The 12,242-nt window shown below is 33.7% G+C and overlaps 1 protein-coding gene across 1 annotated transcript in view; it reads right to left on the bottom strand.

Moving 5' to 3' along the window:
* Window positions 1-3,193: 3,193 nt before the first annotated feature.
* Window positions 3,194-12,242, bottom strand: part of LOC130049680 (angiopoietin-4-like) — a 47,001-nt gene continuing 37,952 nt past the window's right edge. Inside the window, exon 7 of the mRNA XM_056147582.1 lies at window positions 3,194-3,649. Within this exon, the coding sequence (XP_056003557.1) occupies window positions 3,194-3,649 (456 nt within the window). The remainder of the gene's footprint in view (window positions 3,650-12,242) is intronic.

Consider the following 12,242-nt stretch of genomic DNA (forward strand, 5'->3'; position numbering starts at 1 on the left):
AATTCCTTGATTAATACAGTTGTGTTATTTCTTAAATGTACTTTTACGACATCCTTGATGTTAATATATATGGATTTTTGGCAAGCAAATTGTGTTTCAATTTTTCTGAAAATTATTTTCAGAATTGTGTATTCACATAGCCAGTTGGCTTTCACTTTTAAGATATGACTGAAATGTTCTAGTTCTTTAAATTTTCCGTTTTCATCAAAAAGGTCCTTTACATGTAATATTTTACTTTGAATCCAATTTTTGAAACATAGTGTGTCATTTTTGTACGTAAAGAGTGTATTTAATTGGTTGAGACAAAATTTCATCGGTCGAAGTAAGTGTGATATTCTGTAAAGCTTTGCATTTATTAAAATAGCTGATCACTTCGCAATAAAATGTAGGAATATTTGTCAACAGTGTCTTAATTTCTTGTTTATTCTTTGTGCTTAGACTTAGGATATAACTTGGGTTAATGTTATATTTTCTTAGGAAAGAATAAAACAAGTCGTTTTGTGATGCATTTGAATTAAATAGACGTTTGATCCACATGACTTTTAAGGCTTGAAATTTGCTTTCGATATCTACTACTCCTATCCCCCCATCTTCTATTTGTCCAATAAGGGTTTTTCTTTTTATTCTTTCTCTTTTATTCCAAAAAAAATTGAAGATAGCTTTGTTAATTTGTTTTATAGTATTTTCATTTGGATCTTCAAGAATACTTGCACTGTATAATAGTTTAGACAGTGCTAATGTATTTATTACTGTGCATTTTCCAAAAAGAGTTAGTTTTCTAGATTTCCATGTATTTAGTGTCTTGGTGAGTTTTTCAATCTTTTCATCTCAGTTAAGTTTATAACATTTAGCAGGATCGTGTCCTAAATATATCCCTAAACACTTTACTTCTTTATTGGTCATTTCAATATTTTCTAAATATTGATATCGATGTTTTAATGGTCCAAGTAAAATTCCAATAGTTTTTTCAATATTTAGTTTCATACCAGACTTAGTGCAGAAAGCACTTATTAACTCTATACACTTTTTTAAAGACTCTGAACCAGCTACAGGTAACGTTGCGTCATCCGCGTGTTGCAAGATTTTTATTTCATTTTCCATGTGGTTTTTTTTAAATCCTTTTATATCATCACGAGATTTTATTTTTAAAGATAGAATTTCAACAACAAATAGGAATAGAAGAGCTGATATTGGACACCCCTGTCGAATTCCTCTTTGCATCTCACAGGATTCCGAAATCCAACCATTATTTTTTATTCGAAATAAAGGATTCTTATATAAAAGTTTTATCCATTTGATAAATTCATTTCCAAAGTTAAACTTTTTTAGTACGTCAAATATGAAATTCCATTCTACTGAATCGAAAGCTTTTTGAAAATCTAAGAATATCAGTATTCCTTCTTGATTATTGGCTTCACAATACTCAAAAATGTCTAAGATTGTTCTAGCGTTTGTTCCGATATATCTCCCCTTTATATAAGCGGTTTGATCGTGACTGATTAAGTTACTTAATAAGTTTTGTAATCTGTATTAGTCAAGCTAATTGGTCGGTAATTTTTTATATTTGACCTTTTTATGTATAAGCGATAGAATGGACATTCTTTGAGTAAAAGACATCATGCCCGTCTCATGGGCCATTTTTAATGCATTATAGAAATAAAAGCTTGATATCGTTCCAGAAAATCTTATAAAAATCCACGGGAATACCGTCGGATCCTGATGATTTATTGTTTTTCATTATTTTAACAGCTTCCGAGCATTCCTTTAAAGACGGGAATGAGTCGCACATTTTTTTCTCGTCTTCGCTTAAAAGCGGGGTCTTAATTTCGTTTAGAAATTGTTTGTTTTCATTGGATTCCGTGTTGTTACTTTCATATAGATTTTTGTAAAAGTGTGTAATGTTTTTCAATATATCGTCATTGTTTGTGTAAGTTTTATCATTTTGTTGTAGACAATTGATCGCGTTTGAAATTTGATGATTTTTTTCTAGTCTGAGAAAATATGCTGTATTTTTCCCCCCTGATTCTAACCATTTCGCTTTTGATCGAATGAATGCTCCTTTTGTTATTTCTTCATAATAATTTTCTATTTCAAAGTATAGTTTTCTTTTTCTGTTCATATCAATGAGACACGAGTCCATATTTTCTATTTCTTCTAGTTCCTGTTCTAGTTTGTGTATTTTATTACGTCGTGAATTGCTATTGTGCTTTGCGAAGGATATAGAATAATTTTTTATCAATATTTTAATTTTTTCCCATTTCATTTGATCATTACGAATAGCATTTAAATCATTTTGACTACTAGCGAGTAAATCTTTAAATCCTTTAATATAATCTGTGTTCAGTAACAGGGATGTGTTTAACTTCCAGTAACCTGGACCTCGAGAGTTAATATTCAGTGAGAAGTCAAAACGTATTGCTAAATGATCAGTTGACCTATTACCATTTGAATTCGGCACCTTTCTTAAGAAGATTTGTTGGGTTTCCAGATTAAAATTTTTTGAAATAAATATATAGTCTATCCTGCTTTTAGCATTACCATTCCCGTCGCACCACGTATATCCATTTTTTCCATTATTTTGTTCTTTCCATAGATCTTTAAGATCTATCTCTTTTAAAATATCAATTAAAAACTTTGAACTTTTATCTTTAAATTTTTTGCCTCTATTTTGTCTGTCGTCTGAAGAAAGACCACAGTTAAAATATCCCACTAAAATGATATTGTCCCTATCAAGAGTATTTTTGATAATCCAGGTTTTAAGTCTTTTATAGAAGTCTGTTCGAGCATTTTCATTGTTTGGGGCATATACATTTACCAGACAGTAAGTATTATCATTATGTTTTATGTTTGTAAGAATTTTTCTGCCGTCAATTGATCTATGTACATTAATGATTTTACAATCAAAGGTTTTCTTAATCAAAATTGACACGCCCCTACTATGAGCTGCATCTGAAAAACAATGCAAGGATTTGCCTTGCCATCTTGAATCAAATGTGAAGACATTTTGTTCACAATAATGGGTTTCTTGCAAGAAAACAATATCAATATTATTTTCTCTTACCCAGTTATAAATTTTGACCCTTTTATCATAATTATTAAGGCCCCTCACATTGAGGGATATACATTTTATAGAATCAACATTCATAGGAAGTGATGCTTATGAATATTAAGCGTTATTTTTGTAAATGAAAAGTCATATAGAAGGGTAATCAAAACTGCTGTTCTCATTTGGAGTTTGATTGAGTGCGCTTGTTCGAAGCCGCTTTGTTGGAGCCTGTTTTCCCAGTTTTCCGGTTTTTTTGGTGTGTGAAGCGATCCGTTGTAGGATTGATCCCATAATATTTTGTCCTGGCCACTCGCTTGGACTAGTATGTTCGGTTTGCACTTTGTCAAGCCCTGTGCCCCAAAAATTGTCATAAGTTGTTTCGGCAAAAATCGAGTTTTTTGGAGCGTTGTCAAGCGCCTTTCCAAAATGTTCAACTTGGGCAGCTTTTTTGTATAGGATTTCTTCCATGGCTTGTTCTCTGGTTTTTAACCAACTATCAGATGGTACTACTTTGTTACCAATGAATTTGGCATCTCGTGCGGTGGGCGCTTCCCTGATTTTTTCTGCGGCAACAATGTCACCCGAGCGTAGGGCTTTAACACACTGGAATGCGTGCTCGGATGATTTGAAATTTTCATTAAAGACATTTATTTCGCATGGATAGAATGGAATAATTGATGTATTATATATATATAGATATTCATTTGACAAGATACATTTTCACGTATACAGCTTATCATTTGATGACAGTAGTAAATAACTACAAAATATTATGACATTGTCCCCGCGATACAACATGTACGTTGTGACGCACTTTTTCATTGTGACGTCATCTGGTGCGAAGTGCACATACATTTATAAGAGCACAGTGATTGTTTTCGGATATCCTTAATTGACCTGCGCGGTACAGATTTCCATGAATTGGTCATTACCTGCTATTTACTATTTCAAAGCAGCACAGTGAATATCTAGTGGATTATTATGTGTCTGCGTTTTTTTTTTATCGACGATACATATGTAACTGTGAACATGTAATGAACACAATGTTGAGGAAAACGGGTCTTGATTACGCTATTTTTTTTTTATTTAATGGCTCATTAAATCACCTGTTACGAAGTATGATTTCAACATCGAAAACGTTATACAAGCTCTCATTTATTTTACATACATTTTTTGTGACCAATCCCGGAATGATAAAAAGGTACTATATTCTGTTTGCAAATAGGGTACTCTTGAGTCAAAATTTTATGTGATTGGGTGCATAATATGAATATCTTAGAAAAATACCTAAACGACTTAGATAAACATTCTAATTCTTTAAATAAAAAAAGGTATTTATGAAAATTGAAAACGTTATTTTCTAATATTTTTTTAATCTAATGATAAAACATGTCAGTTAGAGAAAATTAATATCAGAGAGGTATACCTTAAAACAAAATTGAAATAAAATGGTCAAGGTTAAGAAATATTACGATTTTTGAAGTTTACATCAAGCCCGATCGGAATTGTAAAAAAAAAGTAGTCATAGAAAACATTATAATTAGAAAACCACATTCCATTGATGTAAAATGGTTTGAAATTAAACATCTTTATAAAGGAAACTAATTTCCTGATATTTGACAGCGCAACGCGTGTTATTTCCCCATGTCGTCCTCAATTCATTGGGTTGTGATAAGGAATATTTCACGATTTATGATTGTAATTAAGTACCAGTTAAGAAATTGTTGCATCTACTGACAGATGAAATGATTGTGCAATGATTTTAGTCATTGCTCCTACTGTGTTTATATACTCTTTGTGTGAGTTTTCGCAGTCCTCGACATCTATAGAGCAATGTAAGATGTGGTTAGCTATTCCTATTATTTGTATCAATATTTACGACGAATGAAAACAATAAACATGCCCGAAATTACATGTGCAACCAAAGCATGTAATCATTAAAAATTTCATATTGCGGACAAAAATGTGCATATCATATGTCAATGAACGGAATATGTTAATCACATCAAATCCGTATTTTCAATGTAATCTTTCTGTTAAAATTTGTTCACTCGTGTGTGATACAATGTTTTGTAAATAAATTTTTGTACAAATAACTTCCTGAATGTAATGTACACAAAAATCGTTATGAAGTGCGCAGAGAGAGAGAGAGAGAGAGAGAGAGAGAGAGAGGATGTCCCCTTTTCCGACAACGTACTTTTTCTGTTATCATTACATTTCAAAGTTGGTTATTTTTACGAGCTTAGTTTGATATAGAGATTGATCATTTTCAAATAGTAGAATTGGATTATATTCAAAATGAAAAGTTTCAGGAACCGGGGGATCAACCTCTTGTCCCCATTCCCTCCACAATTTAGGATTAAGACCTTTGGGTTTTGTTAGATTTGATTGTCAAGAATTTCCAGAAAATTGTGGGGTCAACTTTTCCGGCTGCCCTATATTATCACATGCTTTCCCCATGCGTCTATTTCCAGACGTCTGTTAATTTGTTTTAGATATTACTCCTGGATTTTTGGTATTGATTGTATTGTATCTTGGACATAATTAAACATCAAATACGAATAACCTCCCTTTCCCTTCAATTTGAAGAAATATACATTCTAAAATGGTGTTCTTCATAAAAACAAAGAAACTAAACAATGGTATTATTTGAGATGTAAAACTTATGACCCCTGGGTCGAGGCCTCTGCTGGTGGACTATTAGTCCCCGAGGGTCTCTACAGCCCAGTAGCTAAGTACTTCGTTACTAGCTTGAAAATACGGATGTATATTTAATTGCTGTCATAAAATTTAGGAATTCATTTCAAAATTAAGGATTATCTCCCTCATGCATAGCTCTTATCCTTGGACGAATTTGGCTCCACTTGTTTGGCACGCTGTTTTTGGCTATATTTAGATATAAAACTTCATAGTTATTTCGGATTTCAAACATTTGGGTTGAGCATCACTGAAGAGACATTATTTGTCGAAATGCGCATCTGGTGCATCAAAATTGGTACCGTATAAGTTTTACTTTACGTCATTGAGATGACGGAACAATCAATGTACCTGGAATTCATTAATATATATAATTTCCTGGATAATTCTAACAGACACGTAAGTGTTGTCTATTACCCGTGTTTCTGATTGGTGGAAAAAAGACCAATGCTTATTTGGTGTAGTTTTATCATTTATTCATTATTAATGGAATCCCGACCAAAACAGGGGAGTTGCAACAGTGAATTTACCGACATGGGATAATATGAAGGTTATTCTATAGATACCTTTAACTTCACATTTTGTCATTTAGTCTCACACCATTGATTTTTAACAACGCTAGAGCCAATATTTTGTAAACATTTTGATCATCAACCTGCTTGCAACTTTTAATGTATTTCATAGAGTCCGAGTCCACACTTGCACCAGATTCCTCAGGGTCACGAATTTTACACTTTAGGTGGAAGGCTTCCTGATTGATATGTTGAAAGCAAGCGTGAACGCCTCGATGGGGTGAAGAAAATCACACATGCAATCTGAAGAGCAAATTAGGACAGTATCATATTGTGAAATCTAAAAAATTCTAAAGAACTTTTAGTAACCTTGAAATTGCAAAATTTTTATGACATTTTAACATCAAAACGTTAGTATTTTCAACACTTAACAAGACCATTCCTCATGATAAATTAGAAACTAGACTTTTTGACATTATAGATAGTTGCTTCTGTAGCAAAAATATAAATATTCATATCTAGTGATCAGTCATCCAAAAATCACTTTGTTAAACACCACTTTGATTCCATGCACAAGTACTTTGAAGTTGAAATAAAAATATGCTGGAGTTCCTCAATGGCAATATCTTTGTGATCTTTGATGATCAGGTTTTCCAAGAATCTGTTGAAATTCCCATGGGCACGAACTGTGCTCCTTTGTTAGCTGACTTGTTTTTGATTCATACAATGCAGGATTTATTAAAAATGTATACATGAGAAGAAAGAAATATAATACTGTGGCCTTCAAATCGACATTTAGATATATCGACGACGTTTTATCTATTAACAATAATAACTATCATTCATATGTCGATTCCATATCTTCTTGTGAACTCGAAATAAACGAAACCACAAAGTTGTCCACTTCTGCTTCACACTTAGATATCTTATTGAAAGTAACTATTACCGGCAATCTAACAACTCAACTTTATGACAAATGAGATGATTTCAGCTTCTCCATCGTCAACTTCCCATATATATGCAAGGTGAAGATAACGAACAGTGATCAATCTCATAACTCCTACAAGCAATACAAAATAGATATTTGGGCAAACACGGACCCCTGGACACACCAGAGGTGGGATCAGGTGCCTAGGAGGAGTAAGCATCCCCTGTTGACCGGTCACACCCGCCGTGAGCCCCATATCCTGATCAGGTAAACGGAGTTATCAGGTAAATTTATGCAGCAATATTCTATTATTACATACATATGATGTTTATATATCTCAACTGATTCGATACGCAAGAGCTTCTTCTGTGTATGGTTAATTTTTAAATCGAAGTAAGGTACTGAAAAAGTTGATGATGCAAGGGTTTCAATAGTGTAATCTAAAGTCAGCATTTCGCAAATTATGTGATTGTTATAATGATCTAGTTTGCCAATACAACCTATCATTGGATCAAATGCTGCCTGACGTGTTTCATACCGATTGTTAGACCTTTTCTTGGCACACTGATCTTGACTATGGATAACTCCGTTTACCTGATCAACACGGAGGGTGTGGCCTGTGGAGAGATGATGCTTACTCCTCCTAGGTATATAGCCACCTCTGGTATGTCCAGGGGTCCGTGTTTGCCCAACTCTCTATTGTGTATTGCTTATAGGAGTTATGAGATTGATCACTGTTTGTTATTATCACCTTTCATTGTACATAACCCCAACCTTGGACACAGTTATTAAATATAACATCTTCTAGATGTAAATATGTGTAAATGCACCTTGACTGCATTTTAAACACATCTTCCTTTTTATATTGATAACGATACGATACATTAATATCTGTTTAAAAATGTAGAAATGTTCCAGCTGATCAAGAAAGTTCAATGTCAAGTATAGAGGTATTTATTTTTATAGACATAAGTAAATGTTTTCTTTCACAATAAGTCAAGGGGCATGAATGGGTTCATTTTTGTGTGTGTGCTAGGCCTAATCTAAAACTATAGTAATGGGGCACCATATTGTGTTTGATTGCTAAACTAACACTATAGTAATGAACGCCATGTGGTGTGTGCTAAACTAACACCATAGCAATGGACGTCATGTTGTGTGTGTTAAACTAACACTATAGTAATGGACGTCATACTGTGTGTGTTAAACTAACACTATAGTAATGAACGTCATGTTGTGTGTGTGTGCTAAACTAACACTATAGCAATGAACGTCATGTTGTGTGTGTGTGCTAAACTAACACTATAGTAATGGACGTCATGTTGTGTGTGTGTGCTAAATTAACACTATAGTAATGGACGTTATGTTGTGTGTGCTAAACTAACACCATAGTAATGGACGCCATACTATGTGTGCTGAACTAACACTATAGTAATGGACGTTATGTTGTGTGTGCTAAACTAACACTATAGTAATGAACGTCATGTTGTGTGTGTGCTAAACTAACGATATAGTAATGAACGCCATGTTGTGTGTGATTGCTAAACTAACACCACAGTAATGGACGCCATGTTCTGTGTGTGCTAAACTAACACTATAGTAATGGACGTCATACTGTGTGTGCTAAACTAACACTATAGTAATGGACGTTATGTTGTGTGTGTTAAACTAACACTATAGTAATGAACGTCATGTTGTGTGTGTGCTAAACTAAATATAGTAATGGACGCCATGTTGTGTGTGATTGCTAAACTAACACCACAGTAATGGACGCCATGTTCTGTGTGTGCTAAACTAACGCTATAGTAATGGACGCCATTTTTTGCATCAGTGGATATACCAGAAAATTCAACTGGAAATTAGACGTAAGCGATTGTTATATCCAGATACTGAAAAGACAGGTTTTTATGTTCTGTTGCAAAATCTAATCTCCTCAATTAGATACATATACGCCACTTTATGATTTGTATCAATACATGACGTCAAAGTAAAAACCATACCGTTACGTCTGGCCTCGGCTATGATCGATAATAATCAACATGGAGCTGTGCTTTAGGTAGGGGTAATATAACGCGTAGTCTTATTCCGGTATTGTGTAGAGTACACGAGCAGTATAAACTCTTTATCCCCGTTAACGTAAAACCTTACAAGTGGTTAACGAGACTGCATACTTCACTCATTACCATGAATAGCTACACACGTGATTCATAAGTAACTTAAATACATCGAATTCCAAGTGTCACTTAGATCAATGATTAGCAACACAAGTGATTCATAAGTAACTTAGAACAATGAATAGCTACTACATTTTGACAACCACACTCTTCAACCAAGATCAATGTTCAACAATGCCGGACCACACGACACTGCCATCGCCTGCTAAATGTCCAGATTTGAACCATATTGACCACAATGTGAGACATCACTGGCTGCAGAGGTCGTCAAAGTAAAATGTTATTTCAAACATTAGATGAATTGACACAGGTACTGTACCACGAGTGACAAACTTTACCACAACACCAAATTCAACCTCATGCAATTCAACGTTTTATGAGAGACTTAAGAAGACGCCAAGAGTCCGACATTCGTTGAACAAAATGTAAACTAAATTACGGAAATCCATTTTAATTTGAAATTTACTGCATGTTAACCTTATCTAACTTTATTTTATTCATGATAGGGACATAAAGTTTAGTTATGTACTAAAAATAATGACAATGAATGTAATTACTTTTGGATTTTTACGTTTGAAGAGAGCAAGTGCTACTATTAAACATAAAGTCAAACATCAAAACTGTTATTCATGTTTTCTGAAATTAACGATCATACTTTGGCTAGGAGCAAAATACGCTAGTGTTGCGATTATTCTATGTGTATATTTACAAGTGTATATATTCTAAGATAAATGTATGTTGAACGACAAAATTCCATTTTTTCCCCTTTCTACTCATTAGTATTTCTTGATAGTATATTTCCCAACATATTGTTTAGATAAAAAAAATTTTTTTTATGATAATCCAAATAATTCTTACAAATAACATCAGTTACTAAGACCCTCGAAAGTTGTGTTTCTAAACCTTCTGTTCAGATACCACTCAACTGGTAACTGATCTTTAGCAACTTTATCAAATCAAGAACTATATGCAAATTGTATTGTAAACTATTTTATTTACTACTCTGTTGACATGATGAATATATAGGGCTCATGGAGGGTGTAACCGGTCGACAGGGGATCTTTTAATCATCTTAGGCAACTGACCCCCCTCTGGTATATCCAAGGTTCGGTGCATGATCAAACTTTAATTTTGTAATCCTTATAGGGGTCACGAGATTCATGATAGATTGAGGTCATATTCAAAAGACCCATGGTGGTCGAGTGTTTGGCGAAAGTGTAATAACTTCCTTTGTTTACGTCTTAGGTTTGACGCAGTCATGTTTCAGTAACAAAGCAAACGCTCTACCACTGAGCTACCGCGAGCGGTTAATCAATGCATGCTATATTGTTAGTGTTTATAGGGACCCTAGTAACGGTGTCAATTGAAATCAAACGTCAATTCAGGCATCCATTCACGTAAAACAAAATATCGGCGTTTTAATAGAAAATGAAAATTCTTTAGAAATAATAGTTATTTGTTCGATATTGATTTTAATTTTCAGAACACCCGGAAATGGAAGTGGAATTGGGTTTCAGGATGTATGGAAAAGTGCATAATTATTTGATACGAAAAGTGACACCATTGAAATCAAACCGTCTTATATGCGACCCCCTCCACAAGGATCTGTTATTCATACAGAGAACAGCAAGCTATGTTCATTACAAATTAATGTGCATCATATTTCTCGCAGAGAATATTTTTCTGTCTGCATATTGTATTACACATCTAAAAGCTACAGATAATGGTATTTTTTTCAGGATACCATGGGTAGATTTTCGAAAAACCAACCGTGAAAAAATAATAAAGTAGTAATTTGAACAAACTGTAATCTGCACTACCAGGGGGTATTGATACATTTATACGAGTAACTAAGGATTGTGGTTATTAAATTGTTTTTACAATATATCACAATGTAAAACGTTGATCCTCTATTGTGGTCCCACCCAGTCCGTGATTCCTCAAACTTGAATATACACTCTCAGAAAGGTGTCGTGTAAATGTAAACTTTTCTGAAGCAGTGGTTCTGAGATTTTAAATGATCCCACCATAGTTTCCCATTAAAAAAAAACATTTCTCCTTTGGAGAACGCATGATCCTTCATGTGAACAAACAAATCCTCTTTAGTCAAGAAAATTGTTGCCATGTTTCAATGAAAGTGACCAAAATGTTTACTAATTCTTAATCATTTACTTTCTCCATAACTACAAAAAAGAGAAAATATCGAGTCAACTTGATAATCTGACAACTCGATAGAATGATATACACGATAATAAATCGTTTATATAAATGTATAATCAATAACTCATTATTTAAATGCCCCAGTCTGCGAATACATAATTGCAGCCACTTTAAAAAAAATTTGGTCCTATCACATTGTCATACACCAAACCCGGAAGAAAATACAAAACATGCATAAAACAATCGATATAGAAATGTTGCTTATTTTTCATTCTTAATTACTGGTGATAGTTTTTCTACATGGGAGTGAGAGTTTACTACTGTATGGTCAAAAGCATACATAATGTGGAATAAATTATAATGCCACAAATAACACGTGACCGCGGTATGTATAGATAAAGATATCTACCATAAACCTGTAAAGGTGTTTATAAGACGTTTCTGTAGCGCTCATAGGGAAAGTCAATATATGCGATATATCTATCGTAATCTGTGGAGGCATTTATAAGGGTGACTTCGGTTCGTACATGATCGCAAGTTTCTAAGGTAAATATTCTAATGTTCGTCCTCACTCCCATGTAGAAAAACCCACCCAATCACATGAATATTTAGAAAACTGTCAAATGTCCGGCATCATTACTAGACCGACATATTGCTTTAACACTCGTAAAAGTGAGCTGGGTAGAGTTCAAATACCACATCATGTTATATAAGAGTTCAAATTC

The sequence above is a fragment of the Ostrea edulis genome, chromosome 8 (genome assembly GCF_947568905.1).
Source record: "Ostrea edulis chromosome 8, xbOstEdul1.1, whole genome shotgun sequence".
NCBI lineage: Eukaryota > Metazoa > Mollusca > Bivalvia > Ostreida > Ostreidae > Ostrea > Ostrea edulis.